At 37.7% G+C, this 20,252-nt stretch overlaps 1 protein-coding gene across 1 annotated transcript in view; it reads right to left on the reverse strand.

The window, feature by feature from the left end:
- ADAM7 (ADAM metallopeptidase domain 7) overlaps positions 1–19,922 on the reverse strand; it is a 57,214-nt gene extending 37,292 nt beyond the window's left edge. The window contains exons 1-6 of the mRNA XM_045286839.1: positions 19,871–19,922; positions 15,716–15,819; positions 12,102–12,178; positions 4,445–4,520; positions 2,702–2,778; positions 861–1,044 (exon numbers count right to left, since the gene is read on the reverse strand). Of these exons, the coding sequence (XP_045142774.1) occupies positions 861–1,044; positions 2,702–2,778; positions 4,445–4,520; positions 12,102–12,178; positions 15,716–15,819; positions 19,871–19,922 (570 nt within the window). The remainder of the gene's footprint in view (positions 1–860; positions 1,045–2,701; positions 2,779–4,444; positions 4,521–12,101; positions 12,179–15,715; positions 15,820–19,870) is intronic.
- Positions 19,923–20,252: the final 330 nt, after the last annotated feature.

A 20,252-nucleotide genomic window follows, 5' to 3' on the forward strand; every position in this document is an offset into this window, starting at 1 on the left:
TGGGATTGACAGCACCTCTATTTCTCCCCCTTCCTCCCAGCCTCTACTTCACAGTGGTCTCTCCTCCAGGAGAACTTGTAGAAATGCTGCATGTGAGCAGCCTTTAATTCTTATCAAACACCAATACAAAGAAATTTCTGTACATTATTAGCTTCCAATGAACATGCATACAAATAATCAACTTAGTAAACATCAAAAGTATGTTACCAAAAGATTTGAAATAAGTCATTACTTTATGGACTAGATAATCATTCTTTCATAGATCTGTTCATTCAGTAGACATTCATTAGGTATATGGTACCTTGCAGACACTGTTCTGAATATGGCCAGTGTCATTAGCATGCTGAAAATTGAAGGATAAATGAACTAGTTGTACAGAGAAACAAAGGAAGGATTCATATATGTGGATACCACATCAGAAATTCAACTGGTTATTACCCTTCATTGTTTTTAACCAGTTACAACATTTGGCTTAATGAAAAGGTGAGACCATGGCTTATCCCCAATATCACTAACTCCCAGCAACATAGAAAATAAGACAATTTTTAAAACAGGTTTCAGAACATTTCAAATGTTGTTATCTCTAACAATCTTAAAGTTATAAACCTATATGTAAGAATTTAGAAAAATATCTTCTTCTATATCAGTGAAATGAAATTAGATTTACTATAGAGAAAGAACACTTTCTACATCAAAAGCAAAAACAAAACAAAATTGACATTTCTGATTTCAGGCAATAAATTGCCCGACTCTGGATACAATACACATTTAATCAGCTGGGCTTCTAGGCTGTATTTTAAGATCATAAAGGACATAAGTATTCTTCATAGGGACATATGACTTAAAAGTAAAGCACTCACTTCCATTTTGTTTTGCATAGACTTAGTATTTGGGACCGCGTTCTTGGTAAAATTGAGCTCCGTGCAGGAATAATTGGCGGCATAATGCACCTTCGGGTTATATCTGAACACCAAATGCTCGCCTTCATCTGTGTATTTCACCGGTTCAATGAGGTACCTTTGTTCTTTCAGCCTGAAGAATCCCCTACAGAAATGGAAATCAGAAAATGTATTCAAAATCTGTAACTATTCTATACCTTATTGATTTACCTTTCCAAGATAGAAATAATGAAGAACAAGGAGAATGCAATTAATGAGAATGTTGACGTATTATGTGAGATACCCCTGAATAATGTGTGTAGAAATTGACAACTGGGAACCTAATTTGCTGTGTGAGATTTCACTGAAAACACAATAATATTTTGTTTTTAAGGAAAGGAAAGAAAAAGAGGAGGAGGAAGAGCAGGAAGATGAGGAAGAAGATGAGGAAAGAAAGATAGCAAAAGGAGAAAGGATACATGGACAGATGCTCATGAGAATCTAGTCTAGTGCCCAGGGGGGTAAAAAATATTGTATGTTATGTGGCCTTTGGCCAAATTAATAACTTTTTCTGATAGTAAACTTCTTTCGACTTCCAGAAGTTAAATAGACACATTTCTACTTTGAAGTATGGGTACAAAGGACTATTTGCTGCTTGTGCATGTGGAACCCTGGCAGGCTCTGAGTTCTTGCAAGTAATTGGTGAATTCCCATGCCCCCCATGCATTGATTATGGATTAATAATATGAAAGCAAACACCACTGTGCGATATGTTTATCATTGAAGGGTTCCCATTCCTGAAAAGATGTAGGACTACTGAAGTCCAGTCGTTTTAAAGGCAGAGAGAAGTTTCCTTCTCTTCTCCCCTTGCCTTCCCCCATCTTCTTCCTTTCTTCTTGAAACCCCAATAAATAGGGAACCATAGGCTTTGACGCTAAATTTTAATTTCAGTGACTGGACATGCTGCCTGGTTTAGTATACAGCTGTAAAGCACTATGATGTTGTGAGGGAATTCTCAGCCTGTCAGGAAGCCTGGTTTGCAGAATCAACCATTCTGTTAGATGCTGTTAAGTGAGTTTTGACTTACAGCAACCTTATGGACAACAGAAAGGGACCCTGGGCCGCTGATTGCAAAGTCAGCTGCTCCGAATTACCAGCTGCTCCTCAGGAGAAAGAGGAAGCTTTCTGCTCCTGTAAAGATTTAGTTGCAGAAAACCACAGGAGCAATTCTACTCTACCCTACAGGCCTGCTATGAATTAGAACCAACCGGATGGCAGTAAGTATTTTGTTATTGTTGTCTGTCTGTCTGTCTGTTTACAGGCAACAGAATGAAGCACTGCTTGGCTCTGGACCATCCTTGCAACCATTGCAACTCAAAGCTTGATGATTTCCAGGAGGCGTCTCACTCTGAGTCCCATAATCCTATGCTGCTAAACTCCTCTTGTTTGGGTGGTGAATTATCACCAACATCACCAACTCCCAGTAACAAAGAAAATAAGACAATATTTAAAATAGGGTTCTTTGCATCAATCAAGAACATTAAACAGTGGGCCAGAATTTACAGGTATTGGTGAGGATGTAGAGCACCTCTCAGTATTTTTTTCCTTTTTACTAGGGTTTCTGAAAAGGAGCCGTGGGGTTGTTGGCTGCTTATAGGGAGGTAGCAGTCTGCTTCCACTAAAGCTCTATCCTATAGGGTGACTGTGAGTTGGAATCTATTAGAAGGTAATGGATTAAGAGAATCTGAAAGGTAAGAAATGAGGTGTACTTTTTTTTAATTTCCAGAAAAACTCATAAAGGAAATATATATATACTCCCTTACCTCAGACCATTACATGTACTGATACTGAGCGCAGAATCTACTACATGTGTGATGGATCCTTGGTAAAAACAATGTTCCTAAAATAGATAAAGAGGCAGTTATTACAAGTATAAATATTGGCATGATCTAGAGATCAGTACAAGCATGAATTTGCACATATTTTTGTGGAGAGTGTACCCGCATTTCATTTCAATAGATTTTATTTAGATTAATTCATTCATTGCACTCATTTATTGGGAAACAGGTCTGCGATAGAGTCCTTTCTGAAATATTTTATCTTAGATGCATGATTTCTTTATATAGATCAGTAAATGGATTCTTGACACCAAAACTTATCAACTATCAATTCTAGAAATGTTACTAATGCTTTAGAGATATTCTTTTAGTCCATGTAAAATTTAATATGAAATATTTGAATATTATAGTTTTTACTATTTTTGCCTGCTCGTGATGACCTCTATAATTAGGTTTCACTCTTCGCCCATATCCCTTCATGGTCTTCTGTTCTGTTTCTTCCTGCACCTGGTGGCACACGGGTTATGTACTGGTTTGCTAACTGCAAGGTCAGCAGTTCTAAACTACCAGCTGCTATGCAGGAGAAAGAGGAAGCTCTCTACTCCCTTAAAGATTTACAGGATTGCAAAACACGGGGCAGTTCCACTCTGGCCTACCAGGTTGCTCTGAGTCAAAATTGATTTGATGGCAGTGAGTGGGTTTTGCTGTTGTTGTTGTTGTTGTTAATCAAGTGGCATCATTATTATTCCCAACCTAGTATATTGTCCATGGAAATCCCATCAGTTAAATAGTCTTCCCAACATTGCTAGCCCTCTTAACTCCTTACTCCTCTTATATCTTCTATAGTTCTCCATTACGTTGACAGATCAGTCCCACCCTCTACATAGAACAATGCTTTCATATGCTGTATTTTTGGAAGATTGCAAGATCGCTTAACATTCATAGAAGTTGAAAAATGCTTTAGGTACCTGAATATGGTTTTAAACTTTATATATGACAGTAAAAAAACAATGTTGGCTTTGGTTAAAAGGTTACAGAAAGCATTTCCTCAGAAGAGGGATTAGGGTATAAAAATAGGATAAATGAAAAAATAATTTTGAAGATTCAAAGAAGGCTTCAGTATTGGTGTATCAGAGGGACTAGGCAAGGAGACACCAATAAAAGAAGACTCCGTTCTCTAGAAGAGTTTTTAATAGTTCCATATCTTTAGGTTTTAGCCATTTAATTTGATTACAACTTTGTCAATATGCCTTATATTTCTTTTGTGTCTTGCTTCACCCTTCCCTAAGAATTAACACCACAGTCAGCGGTGGCACTGTACTGTAGCATAGAGCTGCTATCCACAAAGTAGGCAGTTCAAACCCAACAGCTGCTCTGTGAGAAAAAAAAGAGTCTCTCTGATCCTGAAATGATTTATCATCTCAGAAATCCTATAGAACAGTTTAACTTTCCATTGTGATGTGGCTATGGATTGAAGACAATGAACAGGTACTGAGTGAGTGCATAGAAGGCATTACTACATGAAAATACAAGGATGGATGAGTTTCGTTTTAGGCCCTTAGGATTAGCTCTCTTATTCTAGGATCCTTCAATTAAGACAATCACTTCGTGACTCATTTTACATACAGCACTTTCTGAAGTTGCTCGTAAAGGTGGCATGGAATTTAAAAAATGATACCAGAATATAGTTATTTCAAAGAAGAATGATAGAAAAGTTCCCCCAAATACCGTGATTTGAGGATGCCGAATCATCTCTCCTTTTGTGGAAGAGTAGATTTCACTGTAATTTGAGGATAGGAGTTCTCTGGAAAAGAAGGCAGAATGGTAGGTGTCTTTACTATGCCTCCAAGATTCCTGAAAGGGCAGTCATGTGAGGGAGGTACTACCAGGTGATGTTCAAATTTCAACAAGGCCTGCTTCTCCCCAAAGTACAGAAAAACAAACACAATCATAAGGAAAGCCCTTTTATCTACATTGCATGACTTTATGAACACAAAAAATAAAAATAAAGAAAAAGAAATCCAAGCAAGTTTAGCACAATAACATTTTAGTAAGAATGGAGAAAAATTGCGTCTAATTGAAAAATCTCTTGCCTGAGAAATTTAAAGTGTTTTAATTTTCAAGCTTATAGTATGCCCAGAAGTATATGAGTATCTGATTAAGTTTTGGGAGAGACTAATAAAGATGGAAACTCTCATTAATAAAAGAGAAAAACCTCTTGCCTTAGTGTCCAAATTAACGCAAAAGTTTTTGAAACATGACAGATATATCTACAAATATATTTATATTTATATATACTGCCCAATAGTTACACTTTTAGATAACATCATTATGTATTAGTTATAGTCCATTTAGAAATACAGAAACGTACAGAATAAATTATCCTTAATCTCATGGTAAAAGCACTTGCCAATATTTTGAAACAATTCCATTTATAGTCTCACCAATTGACAAGGAAATAGATCCTTGGGGCAGGGTAAAAAAATAATAAAAACAGAAAATCTAAAATATTATATTAAGGATTTGATTTAATTAGGGATTTCTAGAACAGACTGTGAAATACACAGTCTCCTCACGTGTACACTCTATGGTTACCAAGAGTGTCCTGTTGTTCATCAAGAGGAACCGTATTTTGACCAAAACCCAAGTTAAAATGAAAAATGTTAAATGCATGGACTTCGAAGTATATCCTCAAGAAATAATGCAATAAACTCAAAATGAGTAGCAGAATGATATCTACCACCCTCTAAGAACCAGAAATTAAATAGCACATGATTTTATTATCTGTTAATTGAAAAATACATATGAAAAAAGTTATACATTAGTATTCGACATTTTTAAATATTTTGAACTGAATGATAATAAAAACACAACATCTCCAAATTTGTAAGATGAATTTCAAATAGTGGCTAGAGGAAATAATATAACTTAAATTACTTACACATTTAAAACAATAGAAACATAAAAGAATCAGTGATATAAAAAAGAAATAATTAGTAGAGCCAAATTTTAGTTATTTGATAAAGACAAAAAAGAGGGAGAACTTAAATTACCAATATTACAAATGTGAGAAGGGTTATCAATAAAATATGTCAGCTATTAAGACAATAATAAGATGATTATTTCAAAGACTTCACATGAAAATTCTGGCAACTTAAGTGCAATGAAACTATAATTTAAACTGAAAATTACACAGGTAATTTGGATAACACAATATCTAGTAAAAAATTGAATTGTTTATCACACTTGGGGCCCTCTAAAACCACATAAAACTTTCAAGGCACAGATAGTTTCCTTTGTGAATTTTGTCATAGATTAGGAAAAAAAGAAATAGCTTTGATTGCAAAAATAGTTTAACTTAAAAAAATGTAGAAAAGGAAATTTGTCTCAACTGATTTAGAAAGACAAATATTAGTATTGAAAAAATTAAAAGGACATTACAAAAACCACTCTAAAATCTGCCATTAACATAGTTATAATATCCCTACCAAAATCAGCAATATCTATTTTAAAATTAAGTATGACTCCCAGTGACGATGGCACCTTAGACAGATGTTCTGTGTGGAGTCTTCAAAAAATATGTGAAAAATCATATACTGAGGAAAATCTCAGGCCATGAATCTCTAAGGAATTAAAAAAATAAGCTAAAAACCACAAAGAAAATTAAAGGGTGGAAATCACACAGAGAGCTCAAGAGGAACAGCTAATTCTTAAATGATCAACCATATGTCAAGTAACCCCTCCCAGTGCAGAACGACCTGTGGAGCACCTAGCTGAGAGAGGTGGACCAACTCCATATTCCCCACACCTGCGCATCCCCAGCAAGGCGTGTGTCCTCTGAGAGAAGGGCAGACCCGACTGAATCACTGTATAACATGGGAGACTAAGGCAGGCAAAACCTAATCACACTGGTCTTCACACCTCCCCACCCCACCCCAGAGGCTGGAGGGGACAACGGTCCACAAGTGCCTTCTTGGAAGGGTGGCAGTGAAGGCTGGGATTTACCACTTAGCCCTGGCCTCCAGCACTCAGCTTACACAGCCTGTCTCACCCTGGGCAGTAACCTGGGGTTATCGTAGATCCAGAGTGGGAGGACAGGCTGAGGGTTTGTTTGTGTTTGGTTTTAATTCCTTTTGCTTTTGATTGGTTAAACTATCATGCTGCCACAGAAGGATAGAACAATCCTGCTGAGCATAATGATTGGCAACCACAGACTCAGCTGCAGAGAGAAGGTCTGGATAAAAAGTAGTGGTCAATTTAGATTTCGGATTTCTATTTATGTTTTTCTCCCTGTTCTTTTGTTGCTTGGGTAAAGCACAAGTGCAGTGATGTGGAAAACAGAAGTGGAATCATCCCTTTCTTCCCACAATCATCTCTTGACCAGAGAAGTCATGCTATGCCCGCTAGACTGGCATTCTGTTGTGTACAACCTGTGCAGGCCCTTCCCCAGCACACACTGGTGGCTGAAGGAGAGAGAGCAGCGGTGAGTTTTGGCTTGGGTGTTTGCACGTGTGCATGGGGGAAGGTTGTTGGTTTTGTTACTTGTGTGCATGTTTATGTAGTTTATGTTTTGATTTGTTAGTTACTATCCCTGTTTACTCCATCTGATGGGGTCAACTCTTCCCACATGATGCGGCCAACTCCACATCTTCACCTAGGAGGCAGGGGCCACCATTCAATCCGTTGCTATGTGATCACTATGTAGGATTGAATATAACACAATTCATTGACTTGACTGACCTCTTAGACATGTACAGAACACTCCACCCAACATCAGCACAATATGCATTTATTTTCCCCAGTGCACACTAGAACATTTTCTAGACTGGGCTATATGTTAGGCTGCAAAATGAGCCTTAAAAAACTTAGAAACATTAGGACACTAAACACTTTTCGCAGACCACAGTTGTATAAATTAGAAATCAACAATAGGAGATCATGGAAATTGCACAACACACAGCTTAAAGCCTACGATGTAACTGAAGAAATAAGTAGTGAAAATTTAAAATGTTTTAAAATAAATGAGAATGAAAATATAACATAAAGAAACCTTTGGGCAAAGCAAAAGACGTGTGTAGAAGACAATTTATAGCAATAAACACGCACATCTGTCAAGGAGGAAAATCCAAAATAGTGAGTTTTACCCAACATTTTCAATAATTACAAGAGCAAAATAAACCTTTGATCACCAGGAGAAAATAAAGCATAAATATTTGAGCAGAAATAAATGAATCAGAAAACAGAAAAACAATAGAAAATAATCAACAAGGCAAGAAGCTGGTTCTTTGAAAGGATTAACAAAATGAACGAACTACTGGTAAACTTTGGCTCTGTTGTCAAGAGGGACCAGTATCTGGAGAAGGGCCTGACACTTGACAAAGGGTAGAGGCACTGAAAAAGAGGAAGGTCCCTGGCAACCTGGGTTGACAAAGTAGCCCTTACAATGGCCTCAAACAAAAGGAAAACCGTGAGGGTGGCACGGGAGTGGGCAGTGTTTCACTCTCTTGTACACAGGGTTGCTATATATCAGAAGCAACTTGATGGCATCTAACAACAACACTGTCAAATGTAACAAAGGAAAAGGAGACAATGCAAATACCACAAACAAGAAATAGGTGACATTACTAGAGATTAATTTGAAAGAAAATAGATAACAACACAATACTATAAAAGACCGCACACTAATAAATTCCTAGACACACACCATTACCTACATTAACACAGAATGATGTAGAAACTTCAGCAGACCCATAACAAAATAAGAAACACATCATGCCATTAAAATTTTGGAATGAAAAATGTCCAATACCAAAGAGCTTCAATTGAAAAGTCTAGCAAGCATTCCGAGAAGAACTGACACAAATTCAACTCCCCAAACTAATTTTACAAAATCAGCATAACCCTGCTACCAAACTAAACAAAAACATTTCCAGAATAGAAACATATGGACCATTACACCTTATGAATAGGGATGTCAAACTTCTCAACAACCTCCTAGCCAACAGAATCCAAGAAAAACCAAACCAAACTCACGGCCATCCAGACAGTTCTCACTTATCACAACCCTAAGGGACACGAAAGAACAGCTCCTGTGGGCTTCCATGCTTGCAACTCCTTATGGGAACAGAAAGCCTCATCTTTCTCCCACCTCGTGGCTGGTGCTTTTATATTTTGCTGTTCACAGCCCAACACATAACCCACTACTCCTCTAGATTTCTCAGACCCCAGCAAAATAACAACAACAAAAACAACAACAAAGCACATCATGATCAAGGGGGATTCAGATCAGATATCCCATGATGAGTTAGGATCCCTGGTAGTGTAATAGTTACTTGTTGTACTGTAAACTGAAAGGTTAGCCGTGTGAAACCACCACCAGCTCCATGGGAGAAAAATGAGGCTTTCTACTACCATATAGTTACAATCTTGTAAATTCACAGGAACAGGTCTACTTTGTCCTATAGGGTCACCAAGAGTCATGATTGATTCAATGGCAGTGAAGAAGTAAGTATGCAAGAATGGTTCATCTTCAGAAAAACTATGTAATCCACCATACAAAATAAAACAAAGGGAATAACTACATGATCATGTCAATTTATGCAGAAAAAAATAGGACTCTTATTGACAATATATGACACTTATTCCTCGTAAAATCTGTCAACAAAATAGGAAGAGAAAGAAAACGAATTAATATAATACAGGCCATCTATGCAAAAACAATTGTCAACCTCTCCCTCACTTGAAGAAAGCACTTCTCTTGTAAACAGAAACCAGACAAGGATGCCCTTTATTACCATTCTTATTGTATATTTTGATGGAAGCCTTAGCCAAGCTATTGGATCAAAAAAACCCAAATAATCAAAAGCTCCCAAATTGGCAAAGAAGAAATAATATTGTGTCTATTTGCTGATGATGTAATTGTATATGTGGAAAACCACATAGATTTGACCAGAAAATCTTGGATTTTGACTATTAGGCAATGTGGCAGGGTACAAGATCAACATATAAAAATCCATTAGACTCATATATTAAGAAAGAGACCTCTGAAAAAGAAATCAAGAAAGCAATACCATTTATAATAGCCACCCTAAAGATAAAATGTTTAGGACTAAATCTAACCAGAGAAAGAAGGATGCATACAAAGAAAACTACAAAATACTATTACAAGAAAGTAAGAGAGTTCTAAAAAATGGAAGAAAATTTCATGTTCATGGATAGGAAGACATGATATTGGGAAAATGTCAATAGTACACAGAACTGTCTCTAAATATAAAGTAATTCCTATCCAGATACCAGCACCATTTTTTAAAAATAGAAAAACGAATCACCAACTTTCTATGGAAAGGAAAGATAGCTGGGATAAATGAAGCATTTTTCAGAAGAATAAAGTAAGAGGCCGCTAGCTTCCCAACCTCGAAACCTACCACAAAGCCACGGTAGTCAAAACCGTGATCAATACATAGATCAATAAGACACATTAAAGAACCCAGAAAAGTCCATCCTCCTACAGACAAATGATTTTCAACAAAGAGCCAAAATGCATTTAATGGAGAAGAAAGAGTCTGTTCAACAAATGGTGCCGGCAACATTTTAATTTTGATTTGCATAAGAATGAAATAGGACCCATACTTTACTTTATATGCAAAAATAAGTGAAAGAAGGATTAAAGACTAATATGTAGTCCCTAAAGCTATAAAGATCATCAATGAAAAAATAGGACCAAATTGAAAGACCCTCAAAACAAACAAACACATAAATTCACTGCCATTGAGTCAATTCTGATTCATGGTGACTCTATAAGGCGGTGAAGAACAGCCCCTGTGGGTTTCTTAGACTGTAACTCTTTGCAGGAGCAGAAAGCCCTATCTTTTGCTGGCAAAGTGGTAGTTTTGAACAGCTAACCTCAAGGTTAGCAGCCCTACACTTAACCACTACTCCTCCTAGAGCCCTAATGTATAGGACAAAACACATTACCAGGCATAATGAAACACACACAGCAGCAGATAAAGTAGATTACTGGGGCCTCCTGAAAAGAAAAGATTTGTGTGCATCAAAAACTTCATCAAAAAATTTAAGCAAGAATCCACGGACTAGAAAAAATTTTTTGGCCATGATATATCAGACAAGGGAATGATCTCTAAAATCTATAGAAAATGGCAACACCTCATAAAGAAAAAAATGAATAGTCAAATTAAAAATGGGTGTTGGATATGATAAATTAAGCTATCTTCAAATTGGAAAGTACTATAAGATGATAACAAATGATGATGGCAGCAAATGTGCAGGTGTGCTCGGTGCAATGGATGTGTGCGTGGATTGTGATGAGAGTTGTACAGCCCCCAATGAGATGATTAAAAAAGAAAAAAAAAGAAGATACCAAATGGACAGGTAATAGACTGGAGGATTTGAGGAAAGGCTGATTGTGCAAAAATCTCCAACTCAACAATAATAAGATAACAGTAAAAAAAGAATAATGATTTAAAGAGTTTCCAAGAAAGAAGGTGCATAAATGGCTGATAAACACATGAAAAAGTTCTCACCAAGAAATTAGACTAGATTAAAATTTTAAAAGATTGTCAACAACAAATGATGGAGAAGATATGGAACAACCTATATTCTTACACATTATTGGTAATTCTGTAAAATTGTATAGCTATTTTGGAAAAGGGTAGGATAGTTTGTTATAAAGCTGAATATAGATATACCCTATGATGCAGGAATTCCACTCTTTCATATTCACCAAATAGAAATAAAAATATAGGCCTATAACAAGGCTTGTACAATTCCTATAGAATTCGTGATAACATAGGAAACAACCCTTGTGTTATCAGTAGGAAAATGGATAAACTCTAGTCTATTTATACAATGGAATATTACTTGAAAGATAAAAGAACCACACTTCTGTTGCAGGTCAGAGTATGTATAAATTACAATAACATTGTCCTGAAATAAAGAAATCTTTCACAGAATATTATGACTCATGTATTCCATTTCTAATGATTTCCAGACCAGGCAAAATTAATCTATGATGTGGAAAAAAACTAATATTGATAGGGCTGAAGAGAAGTTGATGAGAAAGAAGTATGACCAAATTTTCTGGAGTTATGGTTCTATATTTTTGTAGGTATTTGGGTAATTCGGCTGCATACATTTATCAAAATTAATTGGATATACACTAATGATTTTTTTATTTCATTGTATGGAAATTTACTTCAAAAGAGAAACTAAAAATGCTGAACTCTAAAGGTATAAAATAGACTGATGTAGACTAATAAACAAGTTTACCTATAGATAGCTATAACTTGGTCACTTCTGTAGCAGTCTTTACTAAAGTTGAGTTAATTTTGACCACATGTATAAAATATTGCATTGCAATAGAACTTACCTTGTTCTTACAAGGTGAAGGATTATGGTTTTCCTGTTTAGCACTAGTTCATACATCAATTCTTCTTCATAGGCTTCCTGAAAAACAATGTCGATTTTGTGTGTATTTGAGCCAGTAGTGGATCAGAAAGGAATTGTACAGGTCTCCTATGGCCCTGTAAAAGCAGTCTTTCCAGTAAAAACTATAAATATTGAAAAAACTGAATTTATAATAGAGTTAATAGTATATGGAAAATTTTCTTTTAAATTTATTACCTTTTTTTCCTAATTATAAAACAAAATAATTGGAAAATGCACATTTCCCCTTCATCCATATTTATATATTATATATTCTTTCCATTCCGTGGAATTTCTATGTATAGATCAATTTTCTATAGCTAGATAGATACAGATAAATATACATCAAAAGAGATAAATATGCATATATACACTCGTGGTGCAGCCGGATTAAAGGCTGGATTGTTCACCTGACGGCTGACAGAGAAACCCACCAGCTTCTCGGCAGGAAACGGTTGGGCAGTCTGCTTCCGAAATGATTCACAGCCTAGGAAATGACGTGAGGCCCTTCTCCTCAGTCCTACAGGGTCTCTGTGAGTCAGAATCAAGTTGGCAGCAGGGTCTTAGTTTTCAGACCCTTCAGAAACACACACACACACTTAAAAATTGGGGGAAAATAGGATTAAAACATAACAGTTTTTTCCCCCCACAAATCTTTTGAATCGTCTTCTTACGTATGTAGGTATGCATGTAGATTCTGTACTCTTGGGAAGGAGGTGACTACATGCAGCCCACAATAAGGGGTTAAGGGTTTTGCTTATCTCCTTGAAGAAACGTTTCTACAGAGCTTATTTGGATCCTTCTGTATAGAAGGTTTGTCTGTGCTTCTTTCCACCCCCTTTTTTGTTTATTTACTCCATCATTTATGTATAGCAATGTGGACTCCTAGACACATCTTTATACGTTTGGTGATAATCTATGAGTTGTTTTTAGGTGCGTAGACCTACTCACAGGGACTCTATCTGCAACAGACGGAACCACTGCCCAGGCCTGCTGCACCCTCACCATTGTTGCTATGCCTCAGTGCATTATTGCAGCCACCGTGTCAATCCATCTTGTGGTATTTAGGTAGATTTATGCCAACTTCTGAAAACATAAAAGTTTAGGGTGTTTCCAAACTGTCAATCAGGTTACAGACTGATGGTGCCTTCTTGTGGGCGCAGCCTTCTCATAAGGAGAGCCCCGGGAACCCTCTCCTCTCTCTGCCTTCACCTTCCTGTTTGCTGGCCACCCTGAGAGCTGCCAAAGCCCTAACATGTTTCCACCGACCGTGGACCCATGTGGACTTTGGACCACTGCCCTGTGGTCTTCCCGCATTCTGCATCATTGCATGTTCCTATGTGAGTCTCAAGACGCACTTAAGGATTAGTATAACCTTATGGACTTCAGGTGGAATGGGAAGGGATGTTTTCTTAATAATGTGATTACTTCTTGATATAAAACTCTCACTTATACATATATGAGCGATACTGGATTTGTTTCTCCAGTCAACCAGCCTAACACACATCTCAAGTGTCTTCTTCCTCACTTCCCTTTTGCTTTGCCAAGGATGCGGTCCTTTTCCACGGACTCGTCTCTGCTGATAATGCATCCAAATGCATGAGACATGAAGTCATACCATCCTTGATTCTAAGGAGGATTCTGGCTGTACTTCTTCCAAGAGAGATGGTTTTTGTTGGTTTGTTTTCCCCTTGGGCATCCATAGGATATTCAATACCATTCAACAGTACCATAATTCAAGTGCATCAATGCTGCTACTACTATAGCATTTAATGTTTTACTCAATTTGACCCAGTCTGATCTCTGAGGGTCTTTGAGCTCACTCCTGTGTCCACTGGACACATGTCAAAGGTTTTATTTTTTGCAGTACTTTTTACATTGTGTGCCACGAAAGGGGCCTCCAAGTTCATTTTTCATTTTTATAAAGGAACTTTCTAATATCAGCCTTGATGATATCTTAAGACAATAGTAAGTGGCAGGAGAGATAACCAAGAGAGAAAAGCAAACTAAGTGGTGAAAAGCTGGTTTCCTTTTTAAGCGATGTGCCAACGTCTAGGAAGACAATGGCTTGAGAAGGCGAGAACGGGAGCCGGAGATAGTTTATCTGCAAAGAGAATTACTGGAGACATTATTTCCAAGAAGGTAAGAATAGACTGTTGTTTTTCTACCATCTCAAGACATGGGGAAAAGAGAAAACGGTCTCATTGGGACCACTGGAACATTGAAAACTCTTTTTCATGACGGAAAAATCTGAGATGTGAGTAATAGGAAGGTTGATTACTCTAACTAAAAAGGACAAAAGAGTTGTGTCCCTGGGAAGGTTTTCCTCTTCCAGAGTGTGTTGGGGCAAATACCCCTGATCACATGTATCAAATGAAAGCCTACTGCCTTAAACGCCAGTGCCTGACGAGAACTCCTGGGCGGTGTGGGGAAGAGTGAAGAACCCCACTACTTGTTGAAAGATTGATGTTTCAGCTATTCAGAGGCACTTGGTAGACTGGCCCATGATTTGCTTCCACAAGCTCAGCCCTAAGGAGTAGTTCTACCCTGTTCACATGGGGCTGCCCTGATTTGGAATTCATGCCACAGCTGAGACCATCGTAACAAAGAGAAGTACGAAGGACATTCATCTGGTGTATTTTGTAATAATGGGCAAAAGAAAACCACCTCACTTCCAGGATGGTCATTATATGTGCATAACCTGTCTATGAACATATTCATTAGTTTTAAGCTAATATTTTAAATATGTTGACATGAGTGAATACGGTTGTAAGCCACAAATCCAGAAGGCCTTCCTTGTACCTGTCAAAGTTGCCCAGATTTATTGCAGAATATGTAAAGAGAAATGAAAAACTGCATTATCAGATTACTAAGAAAGCAAAAGGAGCTCTGGTGGCCTAGTGGTTATGAGTTGGGCTGTTAACCACAAGGACTGCAGTTCAAAACTGCTATCTGCTCTGAGGGGAAAGATGTAGCTATCTACCCCAGTGAAGAGCGAGAGTCTCAGACATCACAGGGCCAGTTCTACCCGGTCCTATAGGGTCACTCTGTGTCTCCGTCGACTCAATGGCAGTGACAAGAAAACAAAGTATACAAATGAGGTTACCCTGATTCAGCCTGAAAATGTAGACCCAAACATTGATAGAACTTCTCATGTGAACTGGGAAATTTAAAATACAAAACCCCAAAGCCTGCTGCTGTCAATTCAATTTCAACTCATAGACCTTACATAGGGTTTCTGAGATTGTAAATCTGTACAGGAACTGATAGCCTCAATTTTCTTCCTGGGAGCAGCATGTGGATTTGGAGTAGAGACCTTTAGGTTACCAACCCAATGCTGACCCCACGCGACGCCGAATTCTGAAGGCAACTGGGAGGTTACTTCTGCTTACTCCTTTTTTCTTTCCTAATTTATGGCGGGATTGCTTCCTCCTAAACACATGCTATAAACAGAGCGAGGGGCACAGTTCTTTCTGTTTGCTTCTGAGTTGGAGGAAGAGGCAATATCCAAGTGCTATGTGAAACCAATAAATCATTTCATTAATTCAAAACTTGTACCTGTATGCCAGAATCATGCATGTGCTCCACATCTCGCTTGTGCACCAGAGGTAGCCTTTTAAGATAAACTAGTTCTTGACCATTTACTCCAAGGATTATTTTTTCTAAAAGGAAGAAATCAGAATAAGGATTCAGTTGACATTTACATATATATGCAGAATTACTCTTTGAGTTCACTTACTACCAATTGACACCATGATTGATAAGGAATAGTATTCCCTTTCTTGTCAAGGAAATTGAGACTAATATTTACAGAGTAGGAAAATCATAAAGTAGAAAACAAAGATACCAGTCTCTCATCTTTTTTTAATTGCTGCAGTTGACATCTTATTCTCTTACCGACTGTCTCTGAGTTTAACCTTTAAGGAAAGCCAGTTTCAGTGTCAATTACTGAATGATATTTTCCAGGGATATTTGCATCTGAGGCCTTAGTTACCATAGCTAAATCAAAGCTCTTATTCTTTGAAGAAATGTATAGGCACATTGAGTTAGTTGAGGGAGCCTTGGTGGTGTAGTGAGTTATACCCTGGGCTACAAACTGCAAGGTGAGCAGTTAGAACCCACCAGCAGAAGAAAGATGAGGGTTCTTGTTCCCCCCAAAGATTATTGCCTCAGGAACCCACAGGAACAATTCTTCCCTGTCCTATGTGGTCTCTCTGAGTCAGAATGGACTTGTTTTCAGTGTTGAGTTAGTTTTAGTACCTGGGTGGTCCAATAGGGCTGTGCAGTGAACTACAAGTTTGGAAGAAAGTTCTGATTCAGAGATAGCTTGCAGAAAAAGTTCTGGCAATCTACTTCCAAATCACCAGTCATTGAAAGACCTGGGGTGAGAATCCTATTCTGATACTAAGAGGTCCACTATGAGACGGAGTAGACCTGACAGCAATGGTAACTGTTAAGAGTTATTGCTAAACATAAACTTCTACTTAAAGCAAAACAATCCACTGCCATTGAATTGATTCTAATCCATAATGACCGGATAGGTCAGAATAGAACTGCCCTTGTGGGTGTCCAAGACTGTAAAACTTTATAGGAGCAAGAAGCCTCATCTTTTTTCTCCAGAGAGGTCTGGTGGTTTTGAACCTCTAACCTAAGGGTTAGTAGCCTAACACATAACCCAATAGATGACTAGGACCGCTCTCAAGCTTGTAGATGTTTGTGAAGGGAACTCTGCGTAGCACCAGGTGAGGCAATAGTTACGCATTCCGGTGCTAACAGAAAGGTCTGCAGTTTGAACCCATCAGCTGCTCCCCTGGAAAAAGACCAGGAGATCTACTCAGATCAAGATTTAGGCCCAGAAACCCTGATGGAGCTAAAACGTTCTGTCTTGGAGAGTTGCTAAGAGTTGCAATAAACTCAACAACGCATGGCAATAGTAGTTAAATAGTGATGTAAAAGAAAAAGTACAAGCTTTTTATAGTCTGCTCTAAGCTTGGTTCAAAGTTTTACCAGTTTATTTGCAGTGTGACCATTAAAAGCATAACTAATTTCTGTCATCTGTAAATATTAGTCTTAATTTCCCTATATATAAAATGAAGATTCTTTTTCAAAGTGTAACCAAGTGCCTAATGGCTAAAAGAGTGCCGGTTGCATTGTTGGTACTTAGGAAACATATATTCCTTCCTGCTTCCCAGTGTGGGCCAGAGACTTTAGGAGCGATGTAGTATTTCATAGAGTCAGACCACCCCAAGGTGAACAATCCACTTATCTGTGCCCTACTCTATTTTATAATGTCCTACAAACATCCTTGACACGGACCTCAACTGTACTCATGGAAGCAAGTATTCTATTTTCTTTCTGTATTTCTCTGATTGTAGCTGCCCCTCAATTTTCCCAGGTGGAACTGAAAACTCCTTGTGTTCCCCCTAGTGGTGCTCAGGTTCTTATTCCACACACTGGAAACAGAAAAAATAAAGGTAAATTTTGCTTGTATAATAGTCTATCAAATGTTTAGGAATAGTTCTTTTATTTACACTTTTCTCAATGTAGAACCTTCCAAACTTCTTCAAATGCTACTCCCCATTGTGGAGCTTCCAAATTTAGATGCTCATTACAAAAAATTTTTTAAAGCCCTTGAAGGCAAATGATAGGTGAAGAACAGGGACTTTTAGACTCAGTCCTCCATAGACTATATTGAGATTCTCCCTTATAATTTGGTCTCTTAATGTTGATGAACTGAACTTTCCTCTGTATCATGTGCATCAGCGAACGTTACATGACAACTCGTCAGGTTAAGGCAGAGATAGACCCATATAAGGTTAATTTTAGTTTTATTTATTTTCATCACAATGGTCTCTTTCAAGTCTAAATTCTAGGTTCAGGCCACCACACTACTCAAAATACCATTGTTTCTCAGAAAAAAGCTGTGTACATTTTCAACATATTTTTAGGATGTGATTATTTCATTCTGAGCTGCTAAAGAAACTGAGTACCAAATCTTCCAGTGGGCACTTAACCTATTCCTGAGTATTTCTTTCCTTTCAGAGAGGTTGTGTGGGGTCCAGTCACTTCTAGGTCACAGCGGTCCTATTGACAGAGCAGAACTGCCCTATAGGGCTCCCAAGGCTCTAATCTTTATGGAAGCAGACTGCCACAAATCTCTCTTGAAGATTTACTAGTGGATTCAAACCACTAATCTCTTGGTTGGCAACTGAGCACTTACCCACTGAGCCACCAGGGTTCTTTCAAAGAGGAAGCGATCTAAATATCAAATACTTTCACCTTGTAAACAGCTCATTGTGTCGATTCCAATGCATGGTGACTGCATAGGACAGGCTAGAAATGCCCTTTTGGTCCTGAGACTTTAAATCTACAAACTTAGAGCTGACAGGCTCATTTTCTTCTAAGAACTGGTGGGTTCAAACCACTGAGCCTGAGGTTAGCAGCTCAATGTATAGCCTGCTACATGAGGGCATCCTCCAAAGTACATAGGGGGGTCTCAAAAACTTCATCAAAATTGGAATTAATAAATGATGGAATTTTACCATGAACTTGTTGATGCCTCCTTAGAAAGAAATAGAAGCCAGGGTGGTTTCGTCATTACTGTGTTGGGCTTCGGTCAGAGTTTGAAACCACCAGCCGCTCTGAGGGAGAAAGATGAGGCTTTCCACTCTCGTAAAGAGTCCTAATCTTGGAAACTCACTGGGGCAGCTCTTCCTGGTCCTCTACAGTCAATGTCACCATCGGCTCGGTGGCAATTGAGTTTGGTTAATATTACACCTAGATCTGTCTTTTGTACTATGTCAGATATAGCGAGATATTACCCAAATTTCTTCTCCAAACAGTTCTTAAAGAGCTTGGTAACAAAAGAGTGAAGAATGCTGGCTTTGGATGACACTGCAGATGACAAAATATTTAAAATATATAGCCTTTGTCTATGCTGGAAGTATGAAGTAGCTATGAGTCAGAATTGACTCAATGACAGTTTTTTAATAGTAAGATATTAATTAATCACAACCTTCATTTCAAAGTTTCATACTCTGTTTTTAAGGAAGAATGCAAGTCTTAAGAATACAAGATAATCACATATATTTGATTCACAGAAAATTTCTTCACATTTTTACTGGGTTTTCTGTAGTTTATTCCAATCAAGGAGATTATTGACATCTAGAATTCTTTAATAACAAACACATGGTGCTGCTCTTGATAATTAATTCCTTTTATAATAATCTTCCATAGAAATTGAGTTGGAAAACAAACCAAACACCCCTTCCCCCCAAAAAACAACACCCTGTATACTTCTCCCAAACCAACCCAAGACTAATCAGCTCATCTTCTTGTAAATAAAACATGGATGAACTGTTCTTTGCTCTGCCGAGTCTTTGCAGGCATTTCACAGCAGCATTAAAATCCAATACAACATTAATAGGGTTTCATTACTGGTGAAATAATACTGGTAAAGATGAAAACTTTTATTTTTCTTGCTATCTGTATTTTCATTATTTTTAATGGTTCATCTTACATTTAATTTAACACTAGGGGGAAAAAGCACAGTATTAAGCGAGAAGATTGACAATGCTATTCCTTTTGGAATGTTTACAGCAAAAACATTAATGGATATTTAATGTTTTATCATTTTCCATTTAAACTTTGTGACTAAAGAGACACTATCTCATAGTAGAATAGCACAATCCTAATGAGCACATTAGCACATACCTTTAAACTGAGAAATTAATAAAATCATCAAAAGTATGTATCCAGGAATCATGCTGAATGGTTCGTGTAGAAGAGGGGCACATGTATTTGAGATGAGCAGTTCGTTTGCCTTGCTTCCAGTGCAAGAATGGAGAAGCTGACCAGAGGCATAGGCAGCTTTGATCCCGCACAAGGAAATGCTCCTTGATCACAGCACACCGTTGGTTTCGCCGTGAGCTTAAAAGCTGACAGGGGACAGCATGTTCTAATTAAGCACAACCAAAACCAGTGAGGCGGGTCGTGTTGGTGGAGGCAGGCTAGGCGTAGAGTACTCTTTCAAATCTAATATAAATATGACTTCCTAGGGCATCACGATTCAAAGTTAAAGATGAAATCATGAGTG

The sequence above is a fragment of the Echinops telfairi genome, unplaced genomic scaffold (assembly GCF_000313985.2).
Source record: "Echinops telfairi isolate 266 unplaced genomic scaffold, ASM31398v2 ScPeMD7_9;HRSCAF=40, whole genome shotgun sequence".
Taxonomy (NCBI): domain Eukaryota; kingdom Metazoa; phylum Chordata; class Mammalia; order Afrosoricida; family Tenrecidae; genus Echinops; species Echinops telfairi.